Source organism: Mercenaria mercenaria, chromosome 4 (assembly GCF_021730395.1).
Source record: "Mercenaria mercenaria strain notata chromosome 4, MADL_Memer_1, whole genome shotgun sequence".
Classification (NCBI taxonomy): domain Eukaryota; kingdom Metazoa; phylum Mollusca; class Bivalvia; order Venerida; family Veneridae; genus Mercenaria; species Mercenaria mercenaria.
Window position 1 is genome coordinate 54,798,820 of NC_069364.1, and position 15,900 is coordinate 54,814,719.

A 15,900-nucleotide genomic window follows, 5' to 3' on the forward strand; every position below is an offset into this window, starting at 1 on the left:
ATGTGTGTGTGAGTGCGTGCCATGCATGCATGTGTATATATCCATGTGACGGGGGTGTGATGTGGCAACAGGTGGCGGTGAAGTGTTTGTGTGACAGTGGGTGATCTCGGGATACTAAGGGTGTTAGAATTAACATGGGGATTAAGGAGGGGAGAAACGCAGATTGTTGCGCTCTGCATACCTTTTCATCATTATATTCCAAGTTTTACGTCAATACCTAGAATGGTTATTAAGTTATATTCCGGATATAAAGTATGATTGACGACCAGACAGAATGTGGCACAATCACATAATAATATTGTCCTATTTTTCTAAAATAGATGTATAAATAGCAATAGTGAGACTTATCACTATGTTATAAACCCAGTGGTGGTATGCTAATGCAGGTGTTGGCTTACAGAGGCTGCAAGTTTGAACCAGACATCAATGCCATGACCCTTCATGACAACACAGTACTATAATGCCCATATTGGTCAATATTATAAGTCTAAATTTGACATGTAGACTTTAAATCTCTAAATTGCTGTTATTTCCTTTGAAATGACACTATATAGCTGATATCTGAAACTTTACCTAGCTATTGCTGTAGTATATATGCTACAGTTATGCCATTAAAGCAGCAAGCCTCCAGATTTGTCTAAAAATAATCTTTCTTTCAAATTGAAGTTTTGGTTATATTATGAACATTAGAATTGGAATTTTTGTTTCTAAAATATTCTAAAAATTCCTAATCAAGAAAAAAAGATGACTGCGTCGGGAATCAAACCCCGGACCGCCGCTGCAGAAGACATTTTCCCGTCATCGCTAAAGTAGTGAATAATGACTTCAAAATATAAATATTTATAATCGAGACAGTTTACCTGGAGTAAAAGCGTGACAAACGCTTTTCGATTTTCATCATAAAAAGTAGAAAAAACAGCAAATTCTCGTGTTTCCATAACATAAAGTTTGTCAGTAATTAAGTTTTAAAGCCTTCTTAAGAAATATAGCATTTATTTCAAGATATCTAAAAAAAAATAATTTTTTTTGTTGTTGAACGATCTGGAGGCATGCCGCTTTAAATCCACAAAAGATTTACAAATATTGGTCAAAAGTAATTTTTGCATTTTAGAGTCTTTGTCTAAGTTTTAGATTTAACCTCTACCCTGCTAAATTTCTAAAATGGACTGGTCCATCATTCAATATGAGCAATACCATAAAGTTTATTATTTGAAGGGGTGTTCAATTAAAATTTACTGACTGAATAGCGAACAGTGCAGACCATGATCAGCATGCACAGATCTTGGTCTGCTCTGGTCGCAAAGGCAAAACCACTTGCCATCAGCAGGCTAAAGGTTAGCAATGATGAATATGGACCATGGAATGAAGGTCATTCCGTAGGGCAAATCTCAGAGTCATCTTTTCTTCATATTAAAGATGGTTAATCAGGTTTTGACCAAGTAATGGATTTTGTCTAAAGTCTAACAAATAAAATTTGATTTTCCTGTCCTGGTTGTCCAACCAAACAGAGTTATTTTTAGCATATGTATAAATTTAATAAACATACTTTCCTTTAGACATCATATGAATATAAACACTATTGTATTATAATTTTCAAATATCTATCTAAAGCAGTAGTTTAACCTTGTTTCTTTTATTAACTGAAGAATTATTTAAAGGCATCTATCACTAGTTCAAGGTGCAGATGGAAATATTTAAAAATTAAGGGCATGAAAAAGTTTTTGTTCATTATTAAGTGCAATATTCCAATTGATGCATATTGGAAATGCTTGCAAGATTTAAGGTGAAAATAAATTGTAAAATATTTTTCTAGCTTCCCTCACATTTCATCTTTTGTTAATTTAATCCCCCGCCGTGGCGGAGGGATTATAGGAATGGTCTGCGTCCGTCCTTCCGTCCGTCCGTCCTTCCGTCCGTCTTTCCGTCCTTCCGTCCGTAACAAAATCGTGTCCGGTCCATATCTCCTAAACCCCTTGAAGGATTTTCATTTGGGTCAAATGATCACCTCATCAAGACGATGTGCAGAACCCATGAGCCAGCCTTGTTGGTTCAAGGTCAAGGTCACAACTCAAGGTCAAAGGTTTGAACCTGCCATTTTGTGTCCGCTCTATATCTCCTAAACCCCTTGAAGGAATTTTATAAAACTTGGGTCAAATGATCACCTCATCAAGACGATGTGCAGAACCCATGAGTCAGCCATGCCGGCTCAAGGTCAAGGTCACAACTCAGGTCAAAGGTTTGAGCCTTCCATTTTGTGTCCGCTCTATATCTCTTAAACCCCTTGAAGGAATTTTATAAAACTTGGGTCAAATGATCACCTCATCAAGACGATGTGCAGAACCCATGAGTCAGTCATGCCGGGTCAAGGTCACAACTTAGGGTCAAAGGTTTGAGCCTTCCATTTTGTGTCCGCTCTATATCTCCTAAACCCCTTGAAGGATTTTCATCAAACTTGGGTCAAACGATCACCTCATCAAGGCGATGTGCAGAACTTATGAGTCAGCCATGTCGGCTCAAGGTCAAGGTCACAACTGAAGGTCAAAGGTTTGAGCCTTCCATTTCGTGTCCGCTCTATATCTCCTAAACCCCTTGAAGGAATTTTATAAAACTTGGGTCAAATGATTACCTCATCAGTACGATGTGCAGAAATTATGAGTCAACCATGCCAGCTCAAGGTCAAGGTCACAACTAAGGGTCGAAGGTTTGAGCCTTCCATTTGGTGTCCACTCTGTATCTCCTTAACCCCTTGAAGGATTTTCATCAAACTTGGGTCAAATGATCACCTCATCAAGAACTCATGAGTCAGCCATGTCAACTCAAGGTCAAAGTCACAACTGAAGGTCAAAGGTTTCAGCTCTGTATCTCCTAAACCCCTTGAAGGATTTTCATGAAACTTTGGTCAAATGATCACCTCATCAAGACGTTGTGCAGAATTCATGAGTCAGCCATGTCAGTTCAAGGTCAAGGTCACAGCTAAAATCAAAGGTTTTACACTTTCACTATCCATAGCAGTGGCGGGGGATTTAGCTGTCATTCAGACTGCCTTGTTGAAAACTTAAAACAAGAGTACCGCCTTGCATATGCAGACACTAATGAATCTGATTTTTTTGTCTCTGTGTAATAGAAATATTGTCATATCCATGATTTTCTAAGTCCAAAAGGGGCCATAATTCTTGCAAAAAGCAATGCAGAGTTGTGGTTCTTGCTGTGCAGAGTCAGCTTTTAATGGCAAATAACTGCTCCAAGTTTTAAAGCAATAGCTTTGACTGTTAAGGAGAATAGTTGACCTAAACGTTGAACTTAACCAAGAAATCCGATATTTTCTAAGTCCAAAAGAGGCCATAATTCTTGCAAAAAGCAGGATGGAGTTAAGTTTCTTGCCATACAGAGTCAGCTATTGATGGTGAACTTAAGTGTTGCAAGTTTTAAAGCAATATAGCTTTGATAGTTTAGGAGAAAAGTTGACCTAAACACAAAACTTAACCAATTTATCTGATTTTCTAAGTCCAAAAGGGGCCATAATTATTGCAAAAAGCAGGATGGAGTTTAGTATCTTGCAGTACAGAGTCAGCTACTGATGGTGAACAAGTGAGTGTTGCAAGCTTTGATAGTTTAGGAGAAAAGTCGACCTAAACATAAAACTTAACCAAGAAATCTGATATTTTCTAGGTCCAGAAGGGGCCATAATTCTTGCAAAAAGCATGATGGTGTTATGGTTCTTGCTGTTGATGGTGAACAAGTGTTGCAAGTTGTAAAGCAATAGCTTTGATAGTTTAGGAGAAAAGTTGACCTAAACATAAAACTAAACCAGGTATATGCCGATGCAGATGCTGACGTCAATCAAGTGATGACAATAACTCATCTTTTTTTTCAAAAAATCAAATGAGCTAAAAACATATAATTTTATTTTGCTCACAAATCTGAATTACATTACAACTACATGTACCCAAGGTAACAAGCAAACACTTTAGCCCAGAAAATGTTAGCTTGCTTCACTCACATGTCTTCATTTATAAAGTTATTTTAAATAACTGCATGGGGTGAACATACAATTCCATGGTTACATCACACTTTAATAACCTTTAAAAGTACCAAAATTCACACATTACTCCTGACAACCCAATGTCCTGGATAAGCACCTGAAGTTTTGAAAGAATATTATGGAAAAATTCGGTATCAACATCATGAACAGGAGACTTGAAAATAACAAATGAAATGAATCATCAACATCTTCAACCTTATAACTGAAATGCTAGAAAGATGATAACATCTTCAAGTTCAAGCTGACAGTAGGCCGTATCTCAAATGAATTATGATTAGGTTTTCCTCCCAGCACTGTCTAATATCTTAGTTCTATTTGGGATTTTAACCATTTGTCTGTATTTAATGCGATAATCATGTGTCTACCCTCTGGAAAACTGAATCTTCATCTTTCACAAACAAACTCATGCACAGATTGGTGAACACATAGTCATTATCAAGATTACCGTAGTCCAAATGATAGGCTGTTTCGGGACAGCATCCTGTCATGGCTTAAGTTAGAGGGATGACAACTATAAAATATCAGATGATCATCATAAAATAAGTCATCCCTATAAGCCAACTGAGGATAGTGCCTCACTGAGGCCCTCAGTTTGAGACACAGAATTGCTGATCGCTAATAAACGAGACATAAGGCAAAAGTTAGCAACTTTGTCATAGACGAATTAGGCAGCATTTAGGCTGTCTTATTGTTACTTACAGTATATCAGTGATTTGAAGACAGGTAAACAATCAACAAGTACTGCCTTGTTTTGTCGAGTAGAGTTCCCTCCCTTACCCGGAAGTAGATTTTAGCTTCAGTATCGTCAAGGAAACGTAAACATTCTTTAGGGCTATTTCAGCATTATTTTTAATTCTACAGGTAATCTTTCGTTATTGTGCTGCAAGATTAAATTTCCTTCATTTATTCTACAAAACTGCGATTTGAATAATGAAATGTATTCTTGTTTTTAGCTCGTGCAAGTTTACGGGCTATCTCTATGTGACGTCACATTGTTTAAAAATGGCGACCACCTGGATGTTTTGATGCCAAATTAATTTAATCGGTATCTTTTAAGGTGCAGTGAATAATTTCGAAGGGACCGCCGTAGGGCGGTGACAGAAGCAACCATGACATCAATGCTGTGCCGAAAAGAGACTGGTGGGCAAGTCCACGTCCATGACAATGTCATGATCGAGAGTCTGGGTGTTGATGACAATGATAAAATAAGAACACTGGTAACTATCTTCTTCAATTTGGAAAGTGTATGTTTATTATTGTTATTGTGCTAAAATTCAAGTGTGCCAATAGTTTCAAACTGCTAAAGAACACAAATCAGTATGTGGGAATATGCCTGTTTCTCGTCGATTTGTGCTTTCTTATCGATTCAAGCCCATGTGTTTTAGTTAAGGAAGTGTCTAGGGGTACGGACCTCCTTTTTCTAGAGATTTGGGGTTATTTATTTCTCAGATTTCATTGAAAATGAAATAACAAGTAAGACTTAACCAGTATTCATATTCATGTTCTGATAATGCTATAAATGGATACAAATAATTTAAGACTTAATGCCAAAGTATATCCCCGTGACATCGGTTTTCGACGACGCAAGGAATCATACGATTGCCAAAAATAGGAAAGGAGAATAATTAAATTGCCTACTTGTCAAGCGACAAAACAATACAAGACCTTCACTTTGTGTGTGGTTTTTATCCGGAAATCTGATTTTTGCAAGTTCAATTCGGAAAAAACGGAAGTTGTTGAAAGCACCTGCGCGCACTTTGCGACTTACGTATTCGACGGTACCCGCCAATCACACTAAAAATCTATACCGTACATTGAATTTAGTACAAAGCATCACCTATCACGAGAAACAGTTATTGTTATGCATTTTATCAACGTTTTGACCGTATTCAACGGTATTTAATATATTTTCAGTGAGTTATTGGTAAGTCCTATTCAAATTTGCATTTATTAAATATTATTGATTGTTAAACTTTGGTCACCTGCATAAATCGGCTCTGCTCCGTGTTACTCATATAGATCTTTGCACCAACCATAACATTTATTAAGTAACACCCATTTAACATTGTAGATGGGATTTTTTTTATCAATTTCTGCCTGAATTGTTAACAATTAGCATTTGCAATGTAAGTACATCTTAAAGAATGGCTTGACGTTCTTAATTTATTCTGCAAGGGAGTCATCTAATCAGATCGTGATATTTTTACTGATGTATAGGTTTTTTAAAAGCATGACACGACCAATAACACAAAGATGGCCGTGTCTGCAGACGAACATCTTAACTATTTCATGCTTCTAAGTGATTAAATGAGAGTGCCACTCAAGTACCAGTTTTGGGATTAAATAAAAGATGTATAAAACGGTATGTTGATATTAATTTATCATTTTACTTTCCATTTTTATTTGATTAAGTTATAAAATGTGGACATGTGTAGAACTTTGTTTATTCTACCAACATACCACGTGATCACCACTTGACATGCGCGGGATATGCAAATTAACCGGAAATACTGACATCGTCGAAAACGTATGTCCGTCGAAAACGTAAGTCGTGGGGATATGTTTTTAATTTCTCGAAAAAAAAAAAACATCAACTGTGTATTAAACAAAAATTCACGTTTGCGAAACATTTGAAACATATCTTAAATTAATGTATAAAACTTGCATCTAATTTGTTTACAGATACCAGCATTCACCCGATTGTTTACTTTCTCTTTCAAAACCTAAATGACAGAGGAACTCCAAATGAATACACTGTTCCATGCCGATTACTTTGTTGTCAAAGAAATTGCTGATAACAACTAGATTAATGAATGACTCTATCCCTTAACTGAATTCCCTTTGAAATTAAGCAAAAAATAGATAAATAAATAAATAATAAAATAAAATAGGCATAATAATACATCTACATCTTTCACCCAACTGTCGATTTCCGACTATCACTGTACCTATTTATTTTGTTATTTAACAATGACAATTGGCACGGAAATGATTGTGTAATAATCAATTAAGCAAAAGAAATTGTTTGCGAAAACTTCCCTTGTATCTCGCAACGGTTACCGAATGTGTGAAAAACAAAAATAAACTTAGGGTAAATTATCAATTAAAAATAGTTATTTCCCAACATATATATTTATCATTATTTTGTTTAATCTTTATATCTTTTTTTTCCTGCCAGTTCGAATCCTCGTGATTTATTTGGTGATCCTCAGTTATTAAGTTCCGAAAGAAAATGTAACAAATCGGATGATTGATGTTCTGTAAACCATCCAGATCCAAGTTTAAGGTGAATTCTGACAAGGTGTTATTAGTTATATCATTTTCAACAAAATTTGAAATGTAAATGACCCTTAATCTCTAGAAAAACGGAGGTCCATACCCCTAGAAAACCCCTAACAGGCTTGTCTAGAGGTACGGATCCATACCCCTAGACACTTCCTTTAGTTAAATTCATGCTCATGTAGCATGTTCTTCCATCAAAAACTTGTATTGTTAACATTTTAAAATGCCTTGGAAAATAGTAGTCATGAAACCACTGAAAAATTTAGTATAAAATACCTGTTTTATCATTTTGTATCGAAAATAGCTTATTTCAAAAGGAAATTACACAGTGGGTAATATTGTGAGCCCATATTTCAAATTAAAAGCATCCTGAGCATATTTCGACTGTTGTAACGAGTGAACAAGAATTCAGTGTTGATAGAAATTTGCTTCATTGAAATAGACTGTGCAACTTACTGACCTAGCAAACAAAGGGCCCGAATCGATGAGAAAGTTTTAAAAAAATGTGGAGTTTGACCTCCTTCAGTGTCGTGCAAAAAGGTACATATATAAACGATGATAACATTGTAATTCTTAATGTCCATTGTTAAAATCAAATATTTTTGTAACAACAAACAAAAATTATTCAACTGAACATTTTTACAAAAATATGCACATCCCTAAAAGATTTAAGAGGCTCGAATCAAGGAGAAAGAAGCATAAATGATTAATTCTTCCACCTTACAAATTTGGAATCAGCTACCTCATGTGTAGTATATACACCACTTCCAACAAACTTGCTGTTGGTTAACCCTTCAGCGACGTGGTTAGAGTGTCAGATCACGAAATCCGGGGTGCAGTCCTCTAGAGACTGAGGTATTTTACTTAAATGGTTACGAGGATGTTTGATGTACTCATGTATTTAGATGAGGCTAGACACTGATTGTAGATTCAATTGATACCTCAGACTTGAACCTGACTGTAGATTCAGTTGATACCTCAGACTAGAAAGTGATAGAAAGTTTAATTGATGCCTCGGGCTAGTCCAAATAATTTGACTTCAGAACTGATTCTGAGATATTTTCGTGATTGGGCAGAAGCCCTCTCTTTACATCAAAACCAGTAAAGTCCTTTTCTGTGGTAAAAACACGATCAGGCAATATACTTAACAATGAAATGGTAAAACAAAATAAAACTGAATTATTTTATGGTTTAAACATAACAGTGAAACACGTTAATATAGCCCCTAACACTGTATGTTTCATTTGGCTACTTCACTATAACTACATATTTACATGTCCGCCATTACACTCCTCACGTAACGCGAAGCGGAGCCGTGTATAATGAGTGTAAACTTTAGGGTGCCATGTTTAAATTGGTGACAAACTTGTATTTTGACGTTTATTCACATAAACATAAATTGAATGGAAGGAAAAAATGGATATTTTTTCCAGGTATTTTAAAATTTCACTAAAATTTTTGTTTTTTAATAGTTAAAATGCGATTTAAAAATCGCCGCATAGAATCATTGCGGAAGGTTCACCACATAAAAGGTCCTTCCAATGTTGTACATGGAGGAGAGATATTGACATACATGTGCAAAAATTATCACAATATCGCGACTCGCGTACAATAATTTGGACTAGCCTTGGGCTAGAAACTGATAGTAGGTCCAGTTGATGCCTAGCCCTTTAATGTCAGAGAGTACAGGAGTGTAGTGGTTTTACGTATGTAGGCCACTTCCAGCAGCTTTGTTGTTAATCCAGTTGCAAAGTGAATAGAGTGTGCCTACAGATGGCTAGGTCTGGGGTTTGATCCTCGGTAGAGACTGAGGTTATTTTACTACAGTAACTGTTATCACACCCACCCCAGATTCTTTTAAAGCAGGAGTAATGATAAATTCTATATATAGAAACAGGATGGGAAGCTTCTGATAAAATAGTTCATTCTACAAGGATTCAGTGTATTTTGGTACACCCAAAACAGTGAAACTAGTTGAGGATGTGATCGACAGCTTCATATTTTTAAATATATCTGTAATCCCTGCTGCATATTATTGCAGGATCATAGGAACATAAATCAAATTTCATAAAAAACTCTAGGGGCACTGGTATTTCTAAGTAGGGTCTAGTTGCCAGAAACATAGATTTTTTTTTGGGACATTATTCATGGGCGTAGGAGCGAGTTTAACTTTGGGGGGGCCAAACCTTTTCGACCGGCGGTTTGTGGGGGGGGGGGTTAGCGGCAAGGTATCCTCGGTGCATTATTCGTGACAAAGACTCAAAGCCTTGTACAGGGATTAATTGGGGCATAGGCCCCTCAAACCTTTATGTTTTAGCAATCATTGATTGTTCTAATTAAGTGTGGCATTTTTTACATTCTTCTGTTGAAGCCCTGGACATACAATCAATTAGCACTGCATTTGTCTAATTGTGGTATAAAGTTGTGGAAATATCATTTCCCTTGAATGGACAATGAAAAACAAAAAAATACATAACGTTTACATGCGTAAACAGGCTTAATAGTTAGGCCTACATTGATTTTGCAGACGCTCAAACCGGAACTGTAGTGATTGCGCTCAATGATATATTATTTTTATAAAATGTAAACAATTCTTGGCGTGGCGCGTACAGATTTCAGTACTCACACTACGGAAAGATACATTTTTAGTCAGAATACAAGGGAAGGCCAAATGCAAATCAGAAATCAGGTTGAAAAGAATTATATGATGCTAAGTAAATGTTATATTAGACTGCAATTTATATCTCTTTTCCAAAATATTCGGGGGGCCAAACTATACTTTTGCCCCCCCTCTCCTAGCTTTGGGGGGGCCTGGCCCCCGCTGGCCCCCCCCTGCTCCTACGCCTATGTTATTTTATGTGACATTTAGATTTAGTAAAATGTTAACTATGGTTATTTGTATTTATTTATAGATGATGTCAAAGCAAAATTCAGCAAGAAGAAGGAGGATGCCTCGACCTAACACGACACCAACTCCTTCAAGAAGCTCATCAAGGAACATGGATACCAGCAGTCTCATTGGTCAAACCATGAGAGTTCAACATTGGTTGAATGACAAGACAGTGAAAACACTGCAGGTATGAAAAAATTGTGCTTAAAAAAGTGAGGACTGGAACAGAGTTTTTTACCCTGCAATTTGCTTTGAAGTGTTTTGTTTCTTTCTGAATGTTTGCAAAGTTTGAAAAATAAGATAAACAGATATATATTACAGATATATAATTAAGATATTGTTGTAAAAGTCATGCAAAGGGTCTGGTTTAACATTGCACAAATCAACTGATTTTTCATGATGATTTCAAGAAGACATATTTTTCATCTTAAGATTTTATTTTTTGAATCTTTGTAATTATGAATATTTCGTAAGAAATTTCTCTTACATAAATTAGGACATATCTTCATCAAGAGCAGAAATTCAGAATGCTGGACAGAGTCCATACTTGGTTGCGTCTGAGTTTCCAATTTCATGTCCAGAACAAGTAAGAAGGCATCAAGTAGAAATGGGGTTAGGATTTTTTTTCTGTCAGGGTTGTAGCTTGTAGCATAGTTTTAAAAGAAAGAATGCTGAAGATGTAAAAGAAAAGTCAGTTACAGAATGTTTAAGGGAAACAATTCAATGCTTTAAATTGAAAGCCTTGTGTGGATCTTGCTGGCGGGAGCGCAAATATATGTCAAGGTCATGAATCTCTTGACGTATATTATTTAACCTTTACCCTGCTAATTTTCTAAAATGGACTGGTCCATCATTCAGTTTGGGCAATACCACTTACTATTCAAAGGGGTGTTCAGTGAAAATTTACTGACTGAATAGTGAACAGTGCAGACCATGAACCATGTAGGCTGATCTTGGTCTGCACTGGTCACAAAGGCAGAATCAGTTGGCGGCAGCAGGCTAAAGGTTAAAAGAAAGAATGCTGAACATCTTGAGATGTAAAAGAAAAGTCATTTGAAGAATATTTAAGGGGGAAAAAATAATGATTTTAATTTGAAAGCCTTGTGGACCTTGCTGGAGGGAGCTCAAGTATATGTCAAGGTCATGAATCTCTTGACTTACTAGTATATTATTAAAGCATTCTAGTGTAGTTATGGTCTTGCCTTTCCTGGAACTGAAGTGACAGGTATAGTCATGTTAACTTATCTTAGGATTTGAAATAAATTTCTTTGTAGTATGTTTTTCAAACTTTACTTGGATTGGAAATTGTTAAGTTACAGGTGATGGAGCAGTTTGTATTTATTTTCTTCATGTTTTTCAGATAGTTGTGCCATTCACCATAACAAATCAGTTTGAGGTAGCAACATAAATCTGAGTTGCACTTTAAGAAAGCACATTTTTAATTGAATGCAGGATATTCTTATTGCCTGACAAGATCAGATGATACTAAATAATGTCAGGGTATCATAAGGTCGTAAATATTTACAATATATGTAATATTTTCTTTTTTTTTTGGTTTTTAGTGAACTCATCTGAACGTTAATGTAAAGACATAGTTTAGCAAAGACAGAACAAATAAATTTCTAAATCAGTTTAAAAATGTGCTTTCATGCTTGTCATACTGTCATCTGTTATAAAAACTTTACTGGGTTCAATGCTGTACTTTCTTTCAGTCATTTTTAGCTTGACTATTCGATTAATAGGGGAGCTATCCTACTCACCCCGGCATTGGCATTAGCGTTAGCGTGAGCATCACACAAATGTTAAAGTTTGCGTGCCACCCAAAATATTTTCAAAGTCCATTGAGATATTGCTTTGATATTTTGCATACTTGTTTACCATCATGACCCCAGTCTGTAAAAAGGAGGAGGCAACTCTTTCATGCATTTTTACTGAATTATGGCCCCTTTTTCAACCTAGAATAACTATATTAAAGTTTGCGTACCACCCCAAATATTTTCAAAGTCCATTGAGATATTGCTTTCATATTTTGCATACTTGTTAACCATCATGACCCCAGTCTGTAAACAGGAGCAGACAACTCTATCAAGCATTTTGACTGAATTATGGCCCCTTTTCGACTTGGAATATGCTTATTTTAATGTTAAAGTTTGCGTACCACCCCAAATATTTTCAAAGTCCATTGAGAGATTGCTTTCATATTTTGCATACTTGTTAACCATCATGACCCCAGTCTGTAAACAGGAGCAGACAACTCTATCAAGCATTTTGACTGAATTATGGCCCCTTTTCGACTTAGAATATGCTTATTGTAATGTTAAAGTTATACTCATAGCTTATATGATACTGTCAAGCACTGAGAATAGTCAAGCACGCTGTCCACTGACAGCTCTTCAGTTTCATCATTAAATTCACCTTCTATATTCCAAAGCAATAACTCTGAAAGTATAGTTTGGAGACGGTTTAACTAACTCTATGGCACTGGTTTTACTCTCTTGAATACATAATATTTGTAAAGTGCTCTCCTTAGTCTATAATTCTTTCACTCTTTCAACATGTCTCCCCATCTTTTTCTAGCTGTCCTGTTGCGACAACCTGAGCAAGAGGTGTGGTTTCTTCATCGTGTACGATCTTATGGCAAGATATTGACAGATCCAGGCTACGAGGAATTAAAAAACAACATTTAACCACTAGCTTCCTAAATTTCTAAAATGGACTGGTCCATTATTCAATTTCTGCAGTATTACTTTTTATTCAAAGGGGAGTTCATTCAAAACTTACTAACTGAATAGCAAACAGTGCAAACCATCATCAGCCTGCATGGATGTGCAGGCTGATCTTGGTCTGCACAGGTCACAAAGGCAAAACCACTTGCCGCGAGCAGACTAAAGGTTGAACTTCCAAAAAATTCTGGGAACATGGCTTATGCAGAAATCTCTCCTACAACAGTTCAGCCTGGATCTGCCCAATATGAATATTATTATTTATTATATTGTAACATTATTGTGAAATTCTCTCACACAATGTCATTATATGTTAAACTTGAATTCTAACATGAAATTGTTAGTGCAGATTTGTCAAGAATGCATTGCATGTTTCAGTTATGTACTGTAACTTTGTTGTTACAAACATTTCAGCCATTGATAAAGGTGAGGTAAAATTTTAGATAGGAAAGAACATACTGGGTCTGTATCCATCAACATCAGGTTATAACAACAACATCTTTTGCATTCGTTTATTTTTATAAGGCAGCAATAATACAAAAAATTGTAGAAATATGAACATATAAAAATATGTCTGTTTCTGCTGATTTTCAGTAGAATTCTTGTGCATGTGCAAACACAAGGTCATAGCAAAGAAAAAGTTTGGCTATTGTTTTTGACTCAAAATTTCTAAACATGTGCTAATACAGGCCCAGGTATTGTTTACAGAAATTTAGTCCTTTTAATATGTCAACAATTATATTAAAATAGTATTAAATTTTGTTAATGCTTATCCATCCTTATTTGCAGATTCACAAATTGACCAAATGAGCCACACCAAGAGAAAACCAACATAGTGCGTTTGTGACCAGCATGGATCCAGACCTGCCTGCGCATCCACGCAGTCTGGTCAGGATCTATACTGTTCGCTTTCAAAGCCAATTACAATTGAAGAAACAGTTAGTGAACAGCATGGATCCTTAACAAGACTGCGCGGATGCGCAGGCTGGTCTGGATCCATGCTGGTTGCAAATGCACTATGTTGGTTTTCTCATGGTGTGGCTCAAATTATGCATGTTGTTTGTGCCTTTTGATAATGATTATTCATTATTTTAATTGCATGTTGTGTGTGTCATTGATGCAATTTTCATTAAAAATCAAACATGTGACATTTAATAACAGTTCTTGTTAACATATAGCTTTTAAATGTAAATAGTTTATGTTCATATATATGTTATTTATATTTATTTATAATCTTTTGCCATTTGTTTTTTTTATAAGCAGGTTTTACAGTAGTGACTTTTATCAGCTCGTCTGATTTTTTGATAAAATCTGCGAGGTATTGTCGTCACTTGATTGTTGGTGTCGGTGTCAGTGTTGGTTAAATTTTTCGTTTAGGTCAACCTTTATCTCAAAAACTATACGAGCTACAGCTTTGAGACTTTGTACACTTGTTTGTCATCATTAGTTGACTATGTAGGCCAAGAACCATGACTCTGATATGCATTTTCTAAGAATTATGGACCTCTTGTACTTGGAAAATTTGAATTTCTTGGTTGAGATTTTTGTATATAGGGTCCACTTTTTCCGAAAAACTATAAGAGCTACAGCTTTATAATTTTCCACACTTGTTAATCATCATTAGATGAGTAAGTAAAACCAAGAATCATAACTCAAGCCTGAATTTTGTCAGAATTATGGCTGTTTATGTACTTTGAAAATCTGCAACTTTTTTCTTACATGTTGTCCAGCACTTGCAGACAAGCGATATGGCACCTGCAAGCGGTACTTTTGTTTTTAGATGGACTTAGCACATTGAGGTTCGACTGTATATTATACATGTACACAAAATTTAATAGGTCTCAGCATTAAAATTGTTGGCATTTTATTTTTGGACTTTGTATAGATGATTTTATGCAGTGATTTTCAAAAATTAATGTATGACATATAAGCGCACAATTATATTTTTCCAGGTAAGTAGACTATTTGACTATTGTCAATGTTTCAGTTTGGTCTGTTCAAATAGACATCTGTTGTTAACTACACTGGTACGGATGTAATGTTGTCAATGTCTTTATGAAATTAATAGAATCATTTTTTCTTAATGGCCATATAAACAATAGTAGGAGGTGCCAGCTAGTGAGTTGATATTTTCTATCACATTATATTTAGAATCTGCAATTGTTTCTTTGGTAGGAGTAATGACTATACCATCAAATAGTGGTAATTATTTACAATATGAGCCACGCCATGAGAAAACTAACATAGTGGGTGTGCGACCAGCATGGATCCAGACCAGCCTGCGCATCCGTGCAGTCTGGTCAGGATCCATGCTGTTCGCTTTTAAAGCCTACTGCAATTAGAGAAACCATTAGCGAACAGCATGGATCCTGACCAGACTGCGCGGATGCGCAGGCTGGTCTGGATCCATGCTGGTCGCAAACCCACTATGTTGGTTTTCTCATGGCACGGCTCATATGTCACAGCAATTTCATATAACATAACACAAAACAAGAACTTTCCTACACACTGCCGGTGATAATATTTACAGATTTTGGGCCAACTGAAAGCAGGGGATCATATATTTTTAGCATTAACTTATAACAAAGTGTACATTCACACGTTATAATTCTTTGTTTGTTTCCAGGAAAAGTCTGATCTAGAATCCAAGGCTGCCCGACAATTGTACAGTCCTTTACTGCAGACAGAAAATACATTTGTGAAGGTTAGATTAGATTCAAAATACCAATGTGACGGAGTATTAAGTAGCAATATATATTATTAATTTTCCATCAGGAAAGTTGTTATTAGACTTTTATTGAGAACTGTAATGAAGTTATCCTGGAGAGTTTGGTACACCTTTCTGAGCACAATATAATTCTGTAAGAATTTTGCTCCTCTGCTTGTAACTTCTAGCAACTGGTGTTTTAAAGTTAATTATACAAGTGTTATTTCTAAAGCACATGCCATCCTGTCTTTCCTAT

The 15,900-nt window shown here is 35.8% G+C and overlaps 1 protein-coding gene across 8 annotated transcripts in view; it reads left to right on the forward strand.

The window, feature by feature from the left end:
- Nucleotides 1-15,900, forward strand: part of LOC123551771 (protein FAM228B-like) — a 41,216-nt gene that overhangs the window by 10,018 nt on the left and 15,298 nt on the right. For 4 of the 8 annotated variants that reach the window (XM_053541312.1, XM_045340946.2, XM_045340952.2 and 1 more), the window contains exons 1-5: nucleotides 4,788-4,903; nucleotides 5,100-5,259; nucleotides 10,237-10,401; nucleotides 11,575-11,610; nucleotides 15,564-15,641. In XM_053541312.1, the coding sequence (XP_053397287.1) occupies nucleotides 5,152-5,259; nucleotides 10,237-10,401; nucleotides 11,575-11,610; nucleotides 15,564-15,641 (387 nt within the window). In that variant the 5' untranslated portion in view covers nucleotides 4,788-4,903; nucleotides 5,100-5,151. Of the gene's footprint in view, nucleotides 1-4,787; nucleotides 4,904-5,099; nucleotides 5,260-10,236; nucleotides 10,402-11,574; nucleotides 11,611-15,563; nucleotides 15,642-15,900 lie in introns of those variants that run through there. The other 4 variants (XM_045340954.2, XM_053541313.1, XM_053541315.1 and 1 more) reach the window with 4 other exon arrangements.